Here is a 15,881-nt window from a genome sequence, read left to right on the forward strand (position 1 = left end):
GAGAACAAAACCCCTACAGATACCAGGGGACAGTGTACTCTTTTTCTTCCTCTTTTATTTTTGTTTTCCTGAATCCCCCAACACTCTTCCATAAGTGACTTTTTATATTGAATTGAAATATGTATTTTATTATTGTATTTATCAAATAAATTTTGATATTTCATCTCCTGTTCTAAATGTTTTCCCTTAAGTATCCGCTTTTTAAATGTTACAGTAACAATTTCCTGAAGCTGTCAAACTACATTAAAATGTCATTTCTCTCCTTTGGAATTCCTCATAGTATCTGTTAACAGTGATAGCTGCACAGCATGATATTAAGTTTTTTATTAAGTAATAAAATCATCGATAGAAATCAAGTTTACAGATAACCCCACTGTTTGGGACGAGGCAGGGGACAATCTTCTGTGTAAATTTATCTAAATTCCTTTCCATGACCTCTGAAACCATAGTCTTTGTTCCTTCCATTTGCAATTTGTCTATTTATCGAACACCTACTAGATAGCAAGTATTGGGCATAAAAAAGTAAGTTCCTCAAAGAACTAACATTCTAGCCAGGAGACCAGCTGAGTTCTGGGACTGAGAAACCCTGCCATTTCTCTACAATCTGTGCTTTGGAGTCCAGAGCAGTAAGTGATTAATGTTCTTGGGAAGGATAATAGGTGAGCAGGAGAAGTGGTGTGGGCACTTCCTGCTTGCCTTCAAACTCTTATCCTCACTCACAAAGAAGTCTAAATATTTTAAATGAAAACCAAAGGAAGAGCTCTCATTACCTCGTGTGAATATAAAATCTAGGATTCTTAACAGCTCTTTTTCTTAACTTCAGTGTGATATGTTTCTTCTATAAAATTATCTTTGCCTAATGGAGATTAAAAAAAGAGGTCTGAAACATCTCCTCACAATCCTCAAACCTCATTTTATACACTTTATTTGATACTTTTTCCACATTAACACTTTTAAAAATAATGGATTCCCCATGATTTGAATTTCACAATTATGTTATTTTTTCTTGTTCTATTGAAATCCCATAGTATAGTGAGAATCCAGAAGGCATTACCACAAACCCTGGCTCTTATGATTCCTCACTGCTTAGCCCAGGGAAATTTTACCTAATTTTGCTGAGAGTCAGTTTTCTATTCTGTAAAACAGGGATGATACTATCTCTCACATGGCTTGCTGTGCAGATTAAATAAAACAAAAACTATTAATTATACCAAGTACAGTGCCTGACAGATCATAAGTGCTCAGAACAACATATTATAATGACAACTATTACTTATTGTTATTGTAAAAGCAATCATGGACTAAAATACCTTCAAAGTTGAGATCAGAAGAAAATATTAAGAAACTAACTCACAAAACTGATGGTGAACTCTGAAAAAAATGATGTTGACATTAACTTTGCCAACAAAACACCCAACAACAACTTGAAATAGAGAACTGATGAAGCCAGTCATCTGGTGATCTTGGCTGCCTCAAGCATTATCCGATAGGAGGAAGACTTAGGCAAAGTCAGTCTTTTACATACAGTTTATCACGAAACCTGGGTCCTATCTCTGGGTCAGGAAGATTCCCTGGAGAAGGAAATGGCGATCCACTCCAGTATTCTTGCCTGGAACATTCCATGGAGAGGGGAGCCTGGTGAGCTACAGTCCATGGGGTCGCAGAGAGTCCAACACGACTGAGAGACTAACCCTTTCACTTTTTCTGTTGGATCTACTATTTCTATGTCAACGCCTTTCTGTTTATTCTTTGTGTTACTACTGCAAGTGTCATGAATGAACTAGCTTCCATCAGTGTCTCTAATTATTTTTTCCCAAACCTAGTACAGAATAATTTATCTCCCATTAACTCACTTAAAGGGCTTCCCTTGTAGCTCAGTCGGTAAAGAATCTGCCTGCAGTGCAGGAGACCTAGGTTTGATCCCTGGGTTGGGAAGATCGCCTGGAGAAGGAAATGGCAACCCACTCCAGTATCCTTGCCTGGAAAATCTCATGGACAGAGGAGGCTGGTGGGCTGCAGTCCATGTGGTCACAAAGAGTTGGGCACGACTGAGCGACTAACACTTACTTGCTTAACTCACTTAAGTCAACCTTTATGTTTTATAGTATGTGGTTTATTGCTTAAGTATATAGCTTTTGGAGTCAAATAACCACAGAGTTTATGTTTTGGTCCTGCCATATATGACCTATATGACATGACCAACTTTATTTCCTGAAGCTTCAGTTTCCTAATATTTAAAGTGGGGAAAATAATAAATACTGCCTCACTCACAGGGTTGTTACAGTGACAAGATCCCCTAGCACTGTGCTTTGCCTCAGTAAGAGCTCAGTAAATGTTAGTATTGCTGTAATTTGCCATATGATATTTAGAAATACATGGGAATCTTACAGTTTCTACCTACCTGTCACCTGTCAGTGTCAACATTTACAAATTAACCCCAGCAAAATAAATGGCAACCTTAAATATTTTGAAATACAGCAGATGAAGAATTGTAACATTCTGAGAATTTACAGCATTCCAGAGTACTTGTTTACTAAATCAAAGCTTTAGGAAGTTATTTTAAAAAAATAAGAAGAAAGGATGAATCTTATTTATAAGAAAGTCTGAGAATCCACAAGCAAAAAAATTTCACAAGGCACTAGGGAAGAAATCAAAGAGACTACAAGATCCAAATGAAATGAATCAAAAAACAGCTAGAGAACTTTGGAAAAGGAGAAATATATATTAAAATGTAAAAAGACAAGGAAGCCTTAGAACTAATCCAAGGGTTATAAACTGTAATGATTAGGTGGTCAGCTTGGGAACATTAATGAGTGAAGCCTGCAGATAAAAGTCATAAAGGCTGCCTCTGCAGGGCTCCATCACCCAGCTCTAGCCTATTCTTACCATGTGAGACTGAGGGCACTGGTTGCCTTCTATCACTCCCAAACCAGCAGTTTAGATGATTTTAATCTGAAATTTTTGATATGTTAGTGTATTTAGTGAAGTGAATTTTTAAAATTGTTAAAAACACTGCCTGAACTAAATAAACAAACGTGAAAATCCAAGACATATTAAAGGAACATAGCTTTTAATACCTCTCTTATAACAACAGGATTATTACAAAGACTTCATTATAAATTCGGTCATCAAAGGGGGAAAACAAAGAGACCCAACTGATATTTATAGACCTCCCACTAATGCCTTATATTTTAAAATCTCACTTGACTCTTACAATCTGGGGAGAAAACACTATCCTCGTTTTCGAGATGAGGAAGCAGCCCAGGGAGGACCGAGAAACTTGCTCTTGGCCACAAAGCCAGGAAATGTGAAGTCAAGGTAGAATTCATATTTACTTGACCCCAAACCCTGCCATTGCTCTGGCGGTCATTAGAAGGCACCTTGAAAGTGAAAGTGGTTCAGTCGTGTCCGACTCTTCGTGACCCCATGGACTATACAGTCCATGGAATTCTCCAGGCCAGAATACTGGAGTGGGTAGCCTTTCCCTTCTCCAGGGGATCTTCCCAACCTAGGGATTGAACCCAGGTCTCCCGCCTTGTGGGCAGATTCTTTCCCAGCTGAGCCACAAGGGAAGCCCAAGAATACGGGAATGGGTAGCTTATCCCTTTGCCTGCTGATCTTCCCGACCCAGGAATCGAACCGGGGTCTCCTGAATTGTAGGCGGATTCTTTACCAACTGAGCTACCAGGGAAGCCAGGATGCCCTTGCAGACCTTCATCTACAGTAAGCTTGGTTTTCCAAGGGGCTGTTGTTGAGTGTTTGTTTGTAGGGGACCGCCCACTGCTGCTCCCAGCCAATGACAGCACGCCACGTAGCTGGACACACGAACAGGCTTGAGGGCTGCCTGTAGGCCTTCTCAACCTTTGTTAGTCTACATGAGATGGTAATCTAGGGTGCTCACCACGCTTTTTTTGGTCTGCCTGTCTCATTCCTTGGGGCTGGGCTTGAGTTGCAGTCTGATGGCTCTCCACAGTCTTTCCCACTTTTCCTCCCGTTTTTTCTCTCAGGTTTAAATCAGTGGCACTTTTATCTTTCTGGATGGCTACTTGTGAGAGGACACTGACTAACAGCAATTGCCAAAAGGCCCACTTGCCTAGGCCCTGAACTTGCCTAGGAAAACCCAACTTGGTCCATTAGGAAACCCTGAATAAGTACTAATCTGCATCCATCCAATAATGATTTTTTCTTTGAAAACTCTTATTTGTCCATAACCTTTTCAGACATCCCAGGAATATGTTACCCCATTGTATGTGATAATACCAGCACCAACATCCAGGAGCACGTGACAGTCCAGCTCGTAGTAACAGCCCCTGCAGCCCCAAACTCACCTGGTCCCGTTGCTTGATCCGTTTGTAAATATATTCAGCAAACGGTTTACGAGGAATAAACTTCCCGTCTCCTGCTGAGACATTGAAAACTCCAGCTTCATATACCACTTTGCCTCTTGAAATAGTTACCAGGGGCACCCCATGGCACACCATGCCCTCGAAGATGTTGAAGTTGACAGCTTGATGATGAGTTTTTGCCGAAATGGTCCTGATGTAAAAACAAAGATGCTCCCGATCATGCCTGGCTCACTTGACAAGTATGAAATATTAAAAGAATGGCTTAGAAGAAAATTTAGCAACTCTATTAAGCCATAGCTTTATTACTGGAACAAGTGACTTTAAGAATAGAACATAGCATTAACATTTCATTACAAAGTAATTACATTTTCTGAGAGAAAAACCCAATAGATCACTCTTTATGGTGATTAAAGAGGTGGAGTGGGTGGAAGAAGGGCATTGTCTCTCATGTTTATGATTTTAAGTTATTTTTATGTATATGTTTAAAGAACAAAATATTAATTATAAAGTTCAAACAGATGAGTCTGATGAACACACTGACCCAATACCCAACTCTACAGAATTTTAACTTTTTGCAGACACGGTTGAGACTTCCTCAATACCTCTCCCCAAATTCCATTCCATTCCTAGAGGCAATGGTCAATGGGTAGCTTTCAAGGAAAATTATATCTTGAATTTCTTTCCCTTGTCTGTGGCAAAACTGGAAATTTGAGCACAATATAAATAACAAAATATATTAGCATATAATCCCTTAGCATATTTTGTCATGTGTTTGCATATTCATCAGCTGTCTCAGTAGTTTATTAATACTTCTCAATCATATACAATATGACTAATGACTTCCAGGCTGGATATTTGGAAATGCTGGATGTCTCCTTTCCTTAAATCACATTAAATGGAAAATGAAAAAGAAAATCTGGCAGCAGTAGACCATACAAGCATAACCTGAAGTTTCTACAAGTGCTTGCTCTCAGGAATGGATTAAAGAAAAGTGATTTGTTAAAAAAAATCCCAAGGTTAGGTCGAAGGACTAGCAGCTAACAGCTCCCCTGCAGCCCTGATCTGGAGGGTCAGAGCTGGGAGACTTCATAGAGCCACCTCCAGTGGAAATGAATGGGATCACACTGGCCTGGTCCTGGGTTCCAGAACCCTGTACCCAACTACCTGTTGGGTTTCCGCTCCTTAACGCGTCCAAACAAATTCTTGATTTTCCATGATGACTACAGTCCACACACTTGAATTTGCTCCTCTCTTGAGTTTCCCATCTCAATAAATGATACCTCCAACAACGTTTCCTCAATCCTTAACCATCATCAAGCCTATTGATTCCACCTCTCGCCTCAAAAAATCCCAAACCTACCCACTTCTCTCCCACTCTGTTGTCCCACTGAGTCCACACCATGACCATCTCTCATCTGGAGAACCCCAACACCTCTCCATGCTTCCACTCTATTTTTTTTAGCATTTTGTCTGTACTGTGCTGCATGTGGGATGGTTCCCTGACCAGGGATAGAATCCAGGGCATCTACAGTGAAACCACCAATCCTAACCACTAGGCCACCAGGGAGCTCCCTCCATGTTTCCACTCCTACCCTCCTGCACTCTTCACCACTCCCCACAAAGCTGTTCAAATGATTTTTTTTTTTAAATGAGTATCAGATCAGGCCACATTTCTGCTTGAAACCCTCACTAGCTCCAGTCTGTTCCCCAAAAGCCAAATAACTGTTAAAAAAGTCCAGATGAAAATAACCACAAAAAGAATCTGCTACCAATGAGAAATATCAGCATGGAAAAGAAAAAGAGGAGCTTCCTTATGCCAGGTGGATACTTTATGACATCCTATTTCATCTTTATAGCACTGCTTCAAGATAGAGAGTATTTTCTACACTTGACAAGTAAATAAATTGAGATTTAGAGAGATTAAATAGCTTGTCAAAAGACCTATGACTACTTTGATGAAACTGCAACCTCTTTATATTTTTTAAATTAACATACAATAAATTTACTTTTTTAGTGTTAGTTCTATGAATTTTGACACCTGGATAGAAGTCTTATCCTCACAACACTCTGGACATAAAACAGTCCCATCACCTCCCAAAACTCATACCGTCCCTGTGTAGTCACAACTTCCCCTCACCCATAACTTGTGGAAAACCCTGATCTGTTCTCTGTTACTATAGCTGTCTCTTTTCAAGAGACAAATGGAATCATTGAGTAGGTAAGCTCTTGAATCTGACTTCTTTCATTTGGCATAACTATTTTGAGATTTACCCAAGTTGTTATGTGTATCAGGAGTTCATTTCTTTTTAATTGCTATGTAGTATTCCTTTGCATGGGCTTCCCAGGTGGCACTAGTGGTAAAGAAACCCCTCCCAATGCAGGAGACTGAAGAAATGTGGGTTTGATCCCTGGGTCAGGAAGATCCCCTGGAAGAGGGCATGGTAACCCACTCCAGTATTCTTGCCTAGAGAATCCCATGGACAGAGGAGCCTGGCAGACTATGGTCCATAGGGTAGCAAAGAGTCAGACACGACTGAAGCAACTTAGCATGCACACATGCATGCATGCATTGCATTGTACAGATGCACTACCGAGTGTTTTTCCATTCACCTTCTGAAGGTCATTTTGGTTGTTTCCTATTTTTTGATGATTATGAATACAGATGTTATAAAGATTCATGTACATGTTTGTTGTGAACTCTTCTCTACTATATACTCCCATGAATGGCATTGCTAGGTCATATGGCCAGTGTATGCTGCCAAAAAAACGGCTTTCAGTATCCTTAGGAATCAACTTACTGATATAGAGAAACATTAAAAGATCACTAATGATTGGGAGGAGGGTACAAATACAACAACAATAATTTCAAACACTAAGGAGGCAAGAAGAGTACTGATCAAATAGCAAGTGATGTCATTAATGCAAGGAAATGAATAAAATAGTTAAAGGGTTAGTAGGTATAGAATGAGTTATGAATAAGTTATGAGTTGGTGATAAAAGACACAGACTTAAAGAAAATAAATCTAGGAAACAATATAAAGGAGATTTAGACCTTCAGGCTACAGTGACTTTTTTATGACCATCACAATCTCTCTGTGATAATTCCATAGTCTGGTACTGTGTTCCTGCTTTTCACAGTTACACTGATGGCAGAAGCTCTTGGGCTTATATTGTAGTATGTTACATAAGCATGTCTAGACTGATGCATTAGAAAGGCTGCTATATAGAGAAAATAAAATGCATAGTAATTCATGCTGAAATGGTTATTTACACACAAGATTGGGAGGCAAGAAAGAGAAAATCCTAAATTATAAATCTTTATTTCTCTAAGCAGAAAGTTAAGAGTTACAGATGCTGTTAGGAAAATAATTTAACAGAAGAAATAAGTTCTATACACAAAAATTGCCATTACAATATCTAAACTATTGAAAAACTGAAGCATAGCAATTTTCCAATGGTTACTCAATGGAATATTGCATATCTATGAAAGACTAGAATTAAGAATACACTGGGAAAGCAAAGAAAATGATAATTATATAATTTAAATGGAAAAAAAGGTGGGTTTTCCTAACTTCCCAGAAAGCATGGGTGAACACATATGCATATGGACAAATGCAAAGGAAATATACAAAGCAAAGTGTTTGTGTGGCCTAGGAAAAACAAATATGCAAAAAACAAGTAAATATGAAAGCAAAAAGTCTGTGGCAGCAAAATATCAAATCAGATTTCTCTGCCTCAGCCAAAACAAAGGTCATGTTTTTGACTTTCTCAGTGTTGGGGTTAGCAAGAGAAAGAGAGCAATTAGGCAACATCTAAGTGATTTGCTATAAGGCATTATGTAAATGAGGTCAAATTAACACAAAATGTAAATTCTTGGCATTATCACCAGCAGCAAAAGGTATGTGCTCCCACTCTCACATTGGAAGGTGTCTGACAAGGTGTCATTCCTCACCCAACTTTTCCTTCCAGCTGAGCTGCGAGTCTCCAGTTCTTTAGGTGCTTTCACACTTCTGAATCTTCTCTTTCCCTGGCTGCCCTTCTCACTGCTCACATCTGCCCTCTTTCTGCCCCTGCCATGCCAACTTCTTTTACCTTCCACTAGACTCTGCTCAAAAATCCTGGTCCCATGTTAATTATACCTCAATAAAGCTGAAAAAGAAAAGAAGAGAAATGAAATGAAAAGAAACAAAACAAAAAGAAAAGAAACAAAAGGAAAGGAAAGAAAAAGAATACTGGTTCCTCTAGAAGCTAACCCTGATGACCCACGGTAACACTTGGCATTTTCCTCTGTGGTTTAGAATTATCTAAATCAGTTACTATGTTTTGTATGTTTTGGAAATAGAATACTGACTTAAATGGAATGTAAACATCCAGTCCTACAGTTCTGTAGTGTACTTAACATTTCTGGTGAAGTGTACAAGCTCATTAGTAATAAATAAATAAACATTGTTATAATTATCATTCTTAGTTGTATTGTATCCAGTTATGGGAAACATTTGTTTATCTATACCTAACAATACCAGGACTTCCCTGGTAGCTCAGACGGTAAAGCGTCTGCCTACAATGCAGAAGACCCGGGTTCAATCCCTGAGTCGGGCAGATCTCCTGGAGAAGGAAATGGCAACCCACTCCAGTATTCTTGCCTGGAAAATCCCACGGACGGAGCAGTCTGGTAGGCTACAGTCCATGGGGTCACAAAGAGTCGGATACGACTGAGTGACTTCACTTTCACTTTCACTTAACAATACTTAGCAATACCAACACTGTCAACATGACAAAGTCCACAGATAAGTATTATCACCCCATGTCCTGGATAAGAAGGTTGTACAGCTGTGTAAGAGCTTGCCCAGTTTGATATTGAAGCAATCTCTGAGATGCTGGAATCACTGCCTCTTTTTGAGCAAACTGGTATATCTGTAACCCCATCGTAAGAAGATTTAAAAACTTGTGGTACATTTTCAATATTTGTTTTAAACAAAAAAATACAATACAGTATCATCACAAGGTTTATAAAATTATTACAAAATGTATTTAAAATCTACTGATTACCAGTGCAGTATGGGAGATGCTTCCCTCATAGTTTAGTTGGTAAAGAATCTGCCTGCAATACAGGAGACCCAGGTTCAATTCCTGAGTTGGAAAGATCCCCTGGAGAAGGAAATGGCAACCCACTCCAGCATTCTTGATTGGAGAATTCCATGGACAGAGGAGCTAGGCAGGCTACAGTCCATGGGGTTGCAAGAGTCGGACACAACTTAGCAACTAAACTACCACCATGAACGATGTGGCCACTGATGGAATAAGCACAAGTTCAAAGTCACACGATTGCTTTTGTAAGGACGCCTGTCCCTTTGAACATGCTTCCTCCAAGGCAGAGGCCTTCTACTCTAAGGCAGAAACCATAACACACTTCTCAGACGCCTTTGTAGCTGACCCCGTCATGTGACCTGGCCCCTTCCAAAATGGTGCCCCAACACCAGTCTTTGTGTGGCAAGCTGGTGGCTCAGGAAGCAGGTGCCACAGAATCCATGTTGGTGAAGGTAGAGATGGATCAATCCTGTTTTTCAGGCCAGCTGTGATAGAGGTTTAGCACTAGGGTTCAAGCCCTGCTTCAGTCAAACCTTCCATGATAACTGAGCCCAGGGACAGCCCTGGGGCCCTCCACTATCCTGTGGTAGCCCTGGGGCATTGGTCCCAGCTACACATCCTCTCAGCCTGGCCTTCTGGCCCTCCTAAAGATTCTCTGAGCCACCAGTTCTTTTTACTACGTTCTTCTTTTGTTTAGCCACTTAGCTTAAGAGTTTCTTTTGCTTGCAGTTGAAGAACCCTGCCTGATACACTTTTTTCTTTCAGCCATCTTAGAAGAAAGCGAGAACAACCTGCCGGGGCTCTGACTAAAAGGGAGTCAGTCATTGGACTAACGTGTCATTATCCTAAGGTTCAGCAACACTGGGAGATAAACTGGAGCAGGTGACAGATTGGAGTTTTGCAGTGTATTTCAGCCACACATGTGGTCCTATTCCGAGAGATGCAGTGTAGCAAGCACTGTCGTTCCAACCCTTGACATTCACTCTCCCTTCCTCTGGTTTCAGCCATCCCCAATTTTTCAAGAAAACGCTCTCAGGAATTCCCTGGTGGTTCACTGGTTAGGACTCCATGTGTGTCCACTGCAGAGGTGGTGGGTTCAATCCCTGGTCAGAGAACTAAGATTCTGCATGCTGTGGGGTGTGGCCAAATAAAAAAGAAAGAAAGAAACGTTACTCCCCCATTGGAGTTAATCTGGCAAGATGGTTACACATGGTGCCCTGTTCTCCTCTGGCCAAGAGATGGGGAACCACAATGTTTCCCAAGAATTTGAATCTTTGGGAGGATGACAAAATAAATAAATAAAAGTTATTGGAGGGTACATCCCTGAACACAGATCAACTTCTGCTACAGTCTGTCCAGGGTTGCCCTGGGCTCTGCTCTTTCAAAGCTTGGCCCATAGACTATTCCTTTGATATGTGAGCTCCCCATGACCTTCCCATAGACCATCTTTACTCACCTGAGTGTAGGTTACTTGCTCTGGTTTGCAGCCAAAGACCCTGACTGATAAAGACCTTGGCCTTTGGAGAGTAATTCCTGTAATGAAGAGCCTGTGGATGTCTGAGGCACAGTTCAAAAGGTCTGTTACTCAAAAAGAAATCAGAAGCTACTTTCCATTAAATCTGTCCACAGAATAGATGCGAATGTGGGGTGATGCTCTGATTCCATTCATAAGTCAAACCAAAGAGCTGTGAGATTCATCATCAAACATTTTTGCAATTTAATGATATGCAAGCCAGCTCAGGAGAGGAGTAATTATAAGAAATACCTTTTGATTATTGATTGGATGGGTAGGCTCTTGGTCTGTTCCGGTGGTGACAGGAAAGATAAGAATGATTAAAGCCTTCCCATCTGGGAAGTGAGGCTGGGGTTCCTGGACCATTGACTCTTCATCAGCAGATTCTCCATGGTCACCCTGCCCCAAGGGAAAAGCTGCTCTCTGTCAAACGAGCTTTGAGCCTGTATCAAACAGGCACGTCTCTCTGCAGAGGGGTGTCAAGGTTGTCTTAGCGAGTCCCAATTATACACATCTCCAAGGCTTGAGCTGACAGGAAAGCAGAAGCCCTGAAGATAACATTAAGCTGTTTTTCAACTGAGTCAATAACTTTGATACCACTGACATCACAGCCACAGAAAAACATTCTGTCCCTTTGCAAATAGCTTCCCATCAAAGAGCTGCGTGCTCCTACAGATGAGAAAATCACTGAAGCAAAGCCTGTGGGAGATGGCAACACTGTCCGTGTGCTTTCAGAGAGAACACTGGGGAGAGGATGAGAATAATTGTGGGTCTTCTTGACCCCAGAGAAGTCACTTGTGTAGGTATTTTCTTATATTTTTTCCAACTCAGCTACTTCGTCCATGGCATGAATAGATTCTTACCATGAGAACCAAAAATAAGTTAAAAGAATCATATCAGGTCTATAAGTGGCTTCTTCAAAAATATATTTTATCTCAAAAAAAGGGAGGGAGTGGGGGGAATTGGGAGTTTGGGATTGATACATATATACTATTGATACTATGTATAAAATAGACAACGAATGAGAACATGCTGTATAGCACAAGGAACTCTACTTAATGTACTGTGGTGACCTGAATGGGAAGGAAGTCCAAAAGGGAGAGGATATTCGTACATGTATGGCTGATTCATTTTGCTGTACAGTAGAAACTAGCACAACATCATAATCAACTATACTCCAATAAAAATTAATTTAAATATATATATACCTCATCTGTCTACACTATGTTATGACACCTTATATATTGAACATGAAGTGATATTAACCGTTTAAAGCTTCCCAAGAAGAACTAAAGAGCCTCTTGATGAAAGTGGAAGAGGAAAGTGAAAAAGTTGGCTTAAACTCAACATTCAGAAAATTAAGATCATGGCATCTGGTCCCATCACTTCATAGCAAATAGATGGGGAAACAGTGGAAACAGTGGCAGACTATTTTTGGGGGTTCCAAAATCACTGCAGATGGTGACTGTAGCCATGAAATTAAAAGACGCTTGCTCCTTGGAAGAAAAGTTATGACCAACCTAGACAGCATATTAAAAGGCAAAGACATTACTCTGCCAACAAAGGTCCATCTAGTCAAAGCTATGGTTTTTCCAATTATCAAGTATGGATGTGAGAGTTGGACTATAAAGAAAGCTGAGCACAAATGAATTTATGCTTTTGAACTGTGGTGTTGGAGAAGACTCTTGAGAGTCCCTTGGACTGCAAGGAGATCCAACCAGTCCATCCTAAAGGAGATCAGTCCTGAATGTTCATTGGAAGGACTGATGTTGAAGCTGAAACTCCAATACTTTGGCCACCTGATGCGAAGAGCTGACTCATTTGAAAAGACCCGGATGCTGGGAAAGATTGAAGTCAGGAGGAGAAGGGGACAACATGGGATGAGATGGTTGGATGGCATCACCGACATGATGGACATGAGTTTGAGTAAACTCCGGGAGTTGGTGAAAGACAGGGAAGCCTGGCAGGCAGCAGTCCATGGGTTCGCAAAGAGTTGGACACGACTGAGAGACTGAACTGACTGACTGAACAACACTATGAGGTAGATACTATTTTTTCTCCCATGCAATAGACAAGGATGATGACACAAAAAGGTGAATAACTTACGCTCTGTTACACAGCTTGTAAGTTCATGTAGCTCACATGAGATAAGAAGTTAGACTCTTAACCACTAGACAATGTAGCCCCTTGAAAGCTCTATGAGAAATTACCTGCAAAGCAAGCAATCAATGAAAACATTCTGCCTCCACCAGGAAACAAATGGGAAGCAGCTCGTCCCACACTTCCTGGTGTTTCTTAAGTCTGTTTTCTGTTTAGCCACAAGAGCTTTAGGATGCTATTAAAAATTCCTTAAACTGAGATTGGTTTTCATGGTGATCATGATGGAAGATTTTTTTTTTTTTTTGACATGTGTTCCAACTGTCCATTTCAAACTACTTCTCTGTCAATTTCTTGGATGTGACAAGTTATATAAATGGGGAGCAAAGCAGTCACTTCCCTGGAAATGCTAAATGGTGCTGCTTCAAGTGCATTCTCATTATTAAGCAAAGTTGCTGCTCACTGCACCCATCAATCTTCCATCCTCTCTTCAGACCTCTGCACCGCCTCCCACAGAAGAGAAAATGGGAATTGCTTCAGCCACATTATTAAATCTAAATTGGACAATCACTTGGAACTCTATTGGTGCTCCATGGATGACAAAACATTCAATGCAGATTCATAAAAATGCTGCCCAAACATTGACTTACAGAAATAAACTGATCAGGTAAGCCAGCTATTTTGTCCTTGGAGTTGTATTCTACAGGTCATGGATGGTAGTATAGACCGCAGTTAGATACACTGGATTTATTTTTTATTTTTTATTTTTTTTACTGTAATTTAAATAAATTTATTTATTTTAGTTGGGGGCTAATTACTTTACAATATTGTAGTAGTTTTTGCCATACATTGACATGAATCAGCCATGGGTTTACATGTGTTCCCCTTCCTGGACCCCCCTCCCACCTCCCTCCCCATCCCATCCCTTTGGGTCATCCCATTGCCCCGGCCCTGAGCATTTGTCTCGTGCATCAAACATGGAATGGTGTTCTGTTTCACATATGATAATATACATGTTTCAATGCTATTCTCCCAGAACGTCCCACCCTCACCTTCTCCCTCAGAGTCCATAAGACTGTTTTATGCATCTGTGTTTCTTATTCTGTCTCGCATATAGGGTTATCGTTACCATCTTTCAAATTCCATATATATGCATTAGTATGCTGTATTGGTGTTTTTCTTTCTGGCTTACTTCACTCTGTATAATGGGCTCCCGTTTCATCCACCTCAATAGAACCGATTCAAATGTATTTTTTTTTAATGGCTGAGTAATATTCCATTGGATACACTGGATTTAGACTTTAGAAAGTTGACCTTGGGCTTCCCTGGTGGCTTGGATGGTAGAGTCTGCCTACAATGCGGGATAGATCTGGGTTTGATCACTGGGCTGGGAAGATCCCCTGGAGAAAGAAATGGCAACCCACTCCAGTATTCCTGCCTGGAGAATCCCATGGACAGAGGAGCCTGGCGGGCTAGAGTCCATGGGGTCGCAAAGAGTCAGACACGGCTGAGTGACTAATACAACAAGTTGACCTTGGAAGGAGGTACCACATCTTTCACCCCATGTGCCTCACACAGCACTGAGCAAAGAGCAGGCACTTTGCATACATATTTGTTTATCTGAAAATAAGTTATTAGCTAATTTTGACATTGCTACTTAACATAAATATTTCATGTTTTATATAGTAGTTTTCAGGAAGTGGGGAACTAAAAATAATTTAGTGTCTCAAAGGAACAGGAGCTGAATGTGAATCAGCAAAAGTTTAGCATGATTCTAGGATGCATGTCCTATGAATGTTAAACAGGTTAAGTGCTTATTGCTGATGTTTGTTAGCTTTCAGAAGGTGAGGCTGTGGGCTTAACATACTGGTTCTGAATTAGAAATAACTTTCTGGGGTCAGGAGGTGGACTTGGCCTTGTAATTACATTGTTACCCTTCCTGGGAAGCTGCTTTGCTCTTGGCAAGATGACACTGATACCCTATCTATGGGTGCAACTTGGGCAGAAAAAGACACGGGTTTTCTACACAGCAGTACATGCTCTCTCAGTCACTTCAGCCATGTCTGGCTCTTTGTGACCCTATGGACTATAGCCTTCCAGGCTCCTCAGTCCATGGGATTCTCCAAGCAAGAGTATCGGAGTAGGTTGTCATGCTCTCCTCCAGGGGATCATCCCCACCCAGGGATCAAACCTGCATCTCCTGCATTACAGGTGGATTCTTTACAGCTGAGTCACTGGGGAAGCTGTGTAGGTCTCCCACACAGCAATGCACTAGGTCAAATTCACATAATATCCTTCCTGAAAATCAGAATAAGCCAGGTCCTTAAGATTATGTTCAGCTATAATAGCATATTTTAGGAATAAAAAAGGCTTACTGGACTATAAAGGGAAGACAGTAGGGTTCTCAATAAAGGGATGGAAAAAGAGAATGCTGGATAACAGAAATGTCAGAGGGACTTCTCAACTTTTTATTTTTGGGGGAAGGAAAAAGATGACCTATTTTCCCTTCATCCCTGCTGAAGGGAATAAGAAGAGGTAATGAGCAGAAATGCTGGCAGACGAAATGTGGTATGACACTGGAAGATAACTTCTTGACAACTAGGAGTGAGATCTGTTAGTGAAGAAGAGCAAAGTCTATGGCTGGGAAAGAGATCCATGGACGTGGCTGCCAGTGAACTGTGTGAAGAAGTCAGAGGGAATTTCCAGCTCCGCAAACCTAAGAATGGACCCCTGGCCACCAGCATTCCTGAGGCAAATAGAATGTTGCGTGATTCCATTTCCAAGTCACTTCAAATAAGGGCCCTCAGAAACTCCAAAACTGTCATTTGCTTATAACA

General features: G+C 40.7%; 1 protein-coding gene across 1 annotated transcript in view; it reads right to left on the reverse strand.

The window, feature by feature from the left end:
* DPYS (dihydropyrimidinase) overlaps nt 1-15,881 on the reverse strand; it is a 97,111-nt gene that overhangs the window by 8,167 nt on the left and 73,063 nt on the right. The window contains exon 8 of the mRNA XM_081502266.1: nt 4,329-4,536. Within this exon, the coding sequence (XP_081358392.1) occupies nt 4,329-4,536 (208 nt within the window). The remainder of the gene's footprint in view (nt 1-4,328; nt 4,537-15,881) is intronic.

The sequence above is a fragment of the Giraffa tippelskirchi genome, chromosome 6 (genome assembly GCF_054371585.1).
Source record: "Giraffa tippelskirchi isolate mGirTip1 chromosome 6, T2T-mGirTip1v1.2.pri, whole genome shotgun sequence".
Taxonomy (NCBI): Eukaryota; Metazoa; Chordata; class Mammalia; order Artiodactyla; family Giraffidae; genus Giraffa; species Giraffa tippelskirchi.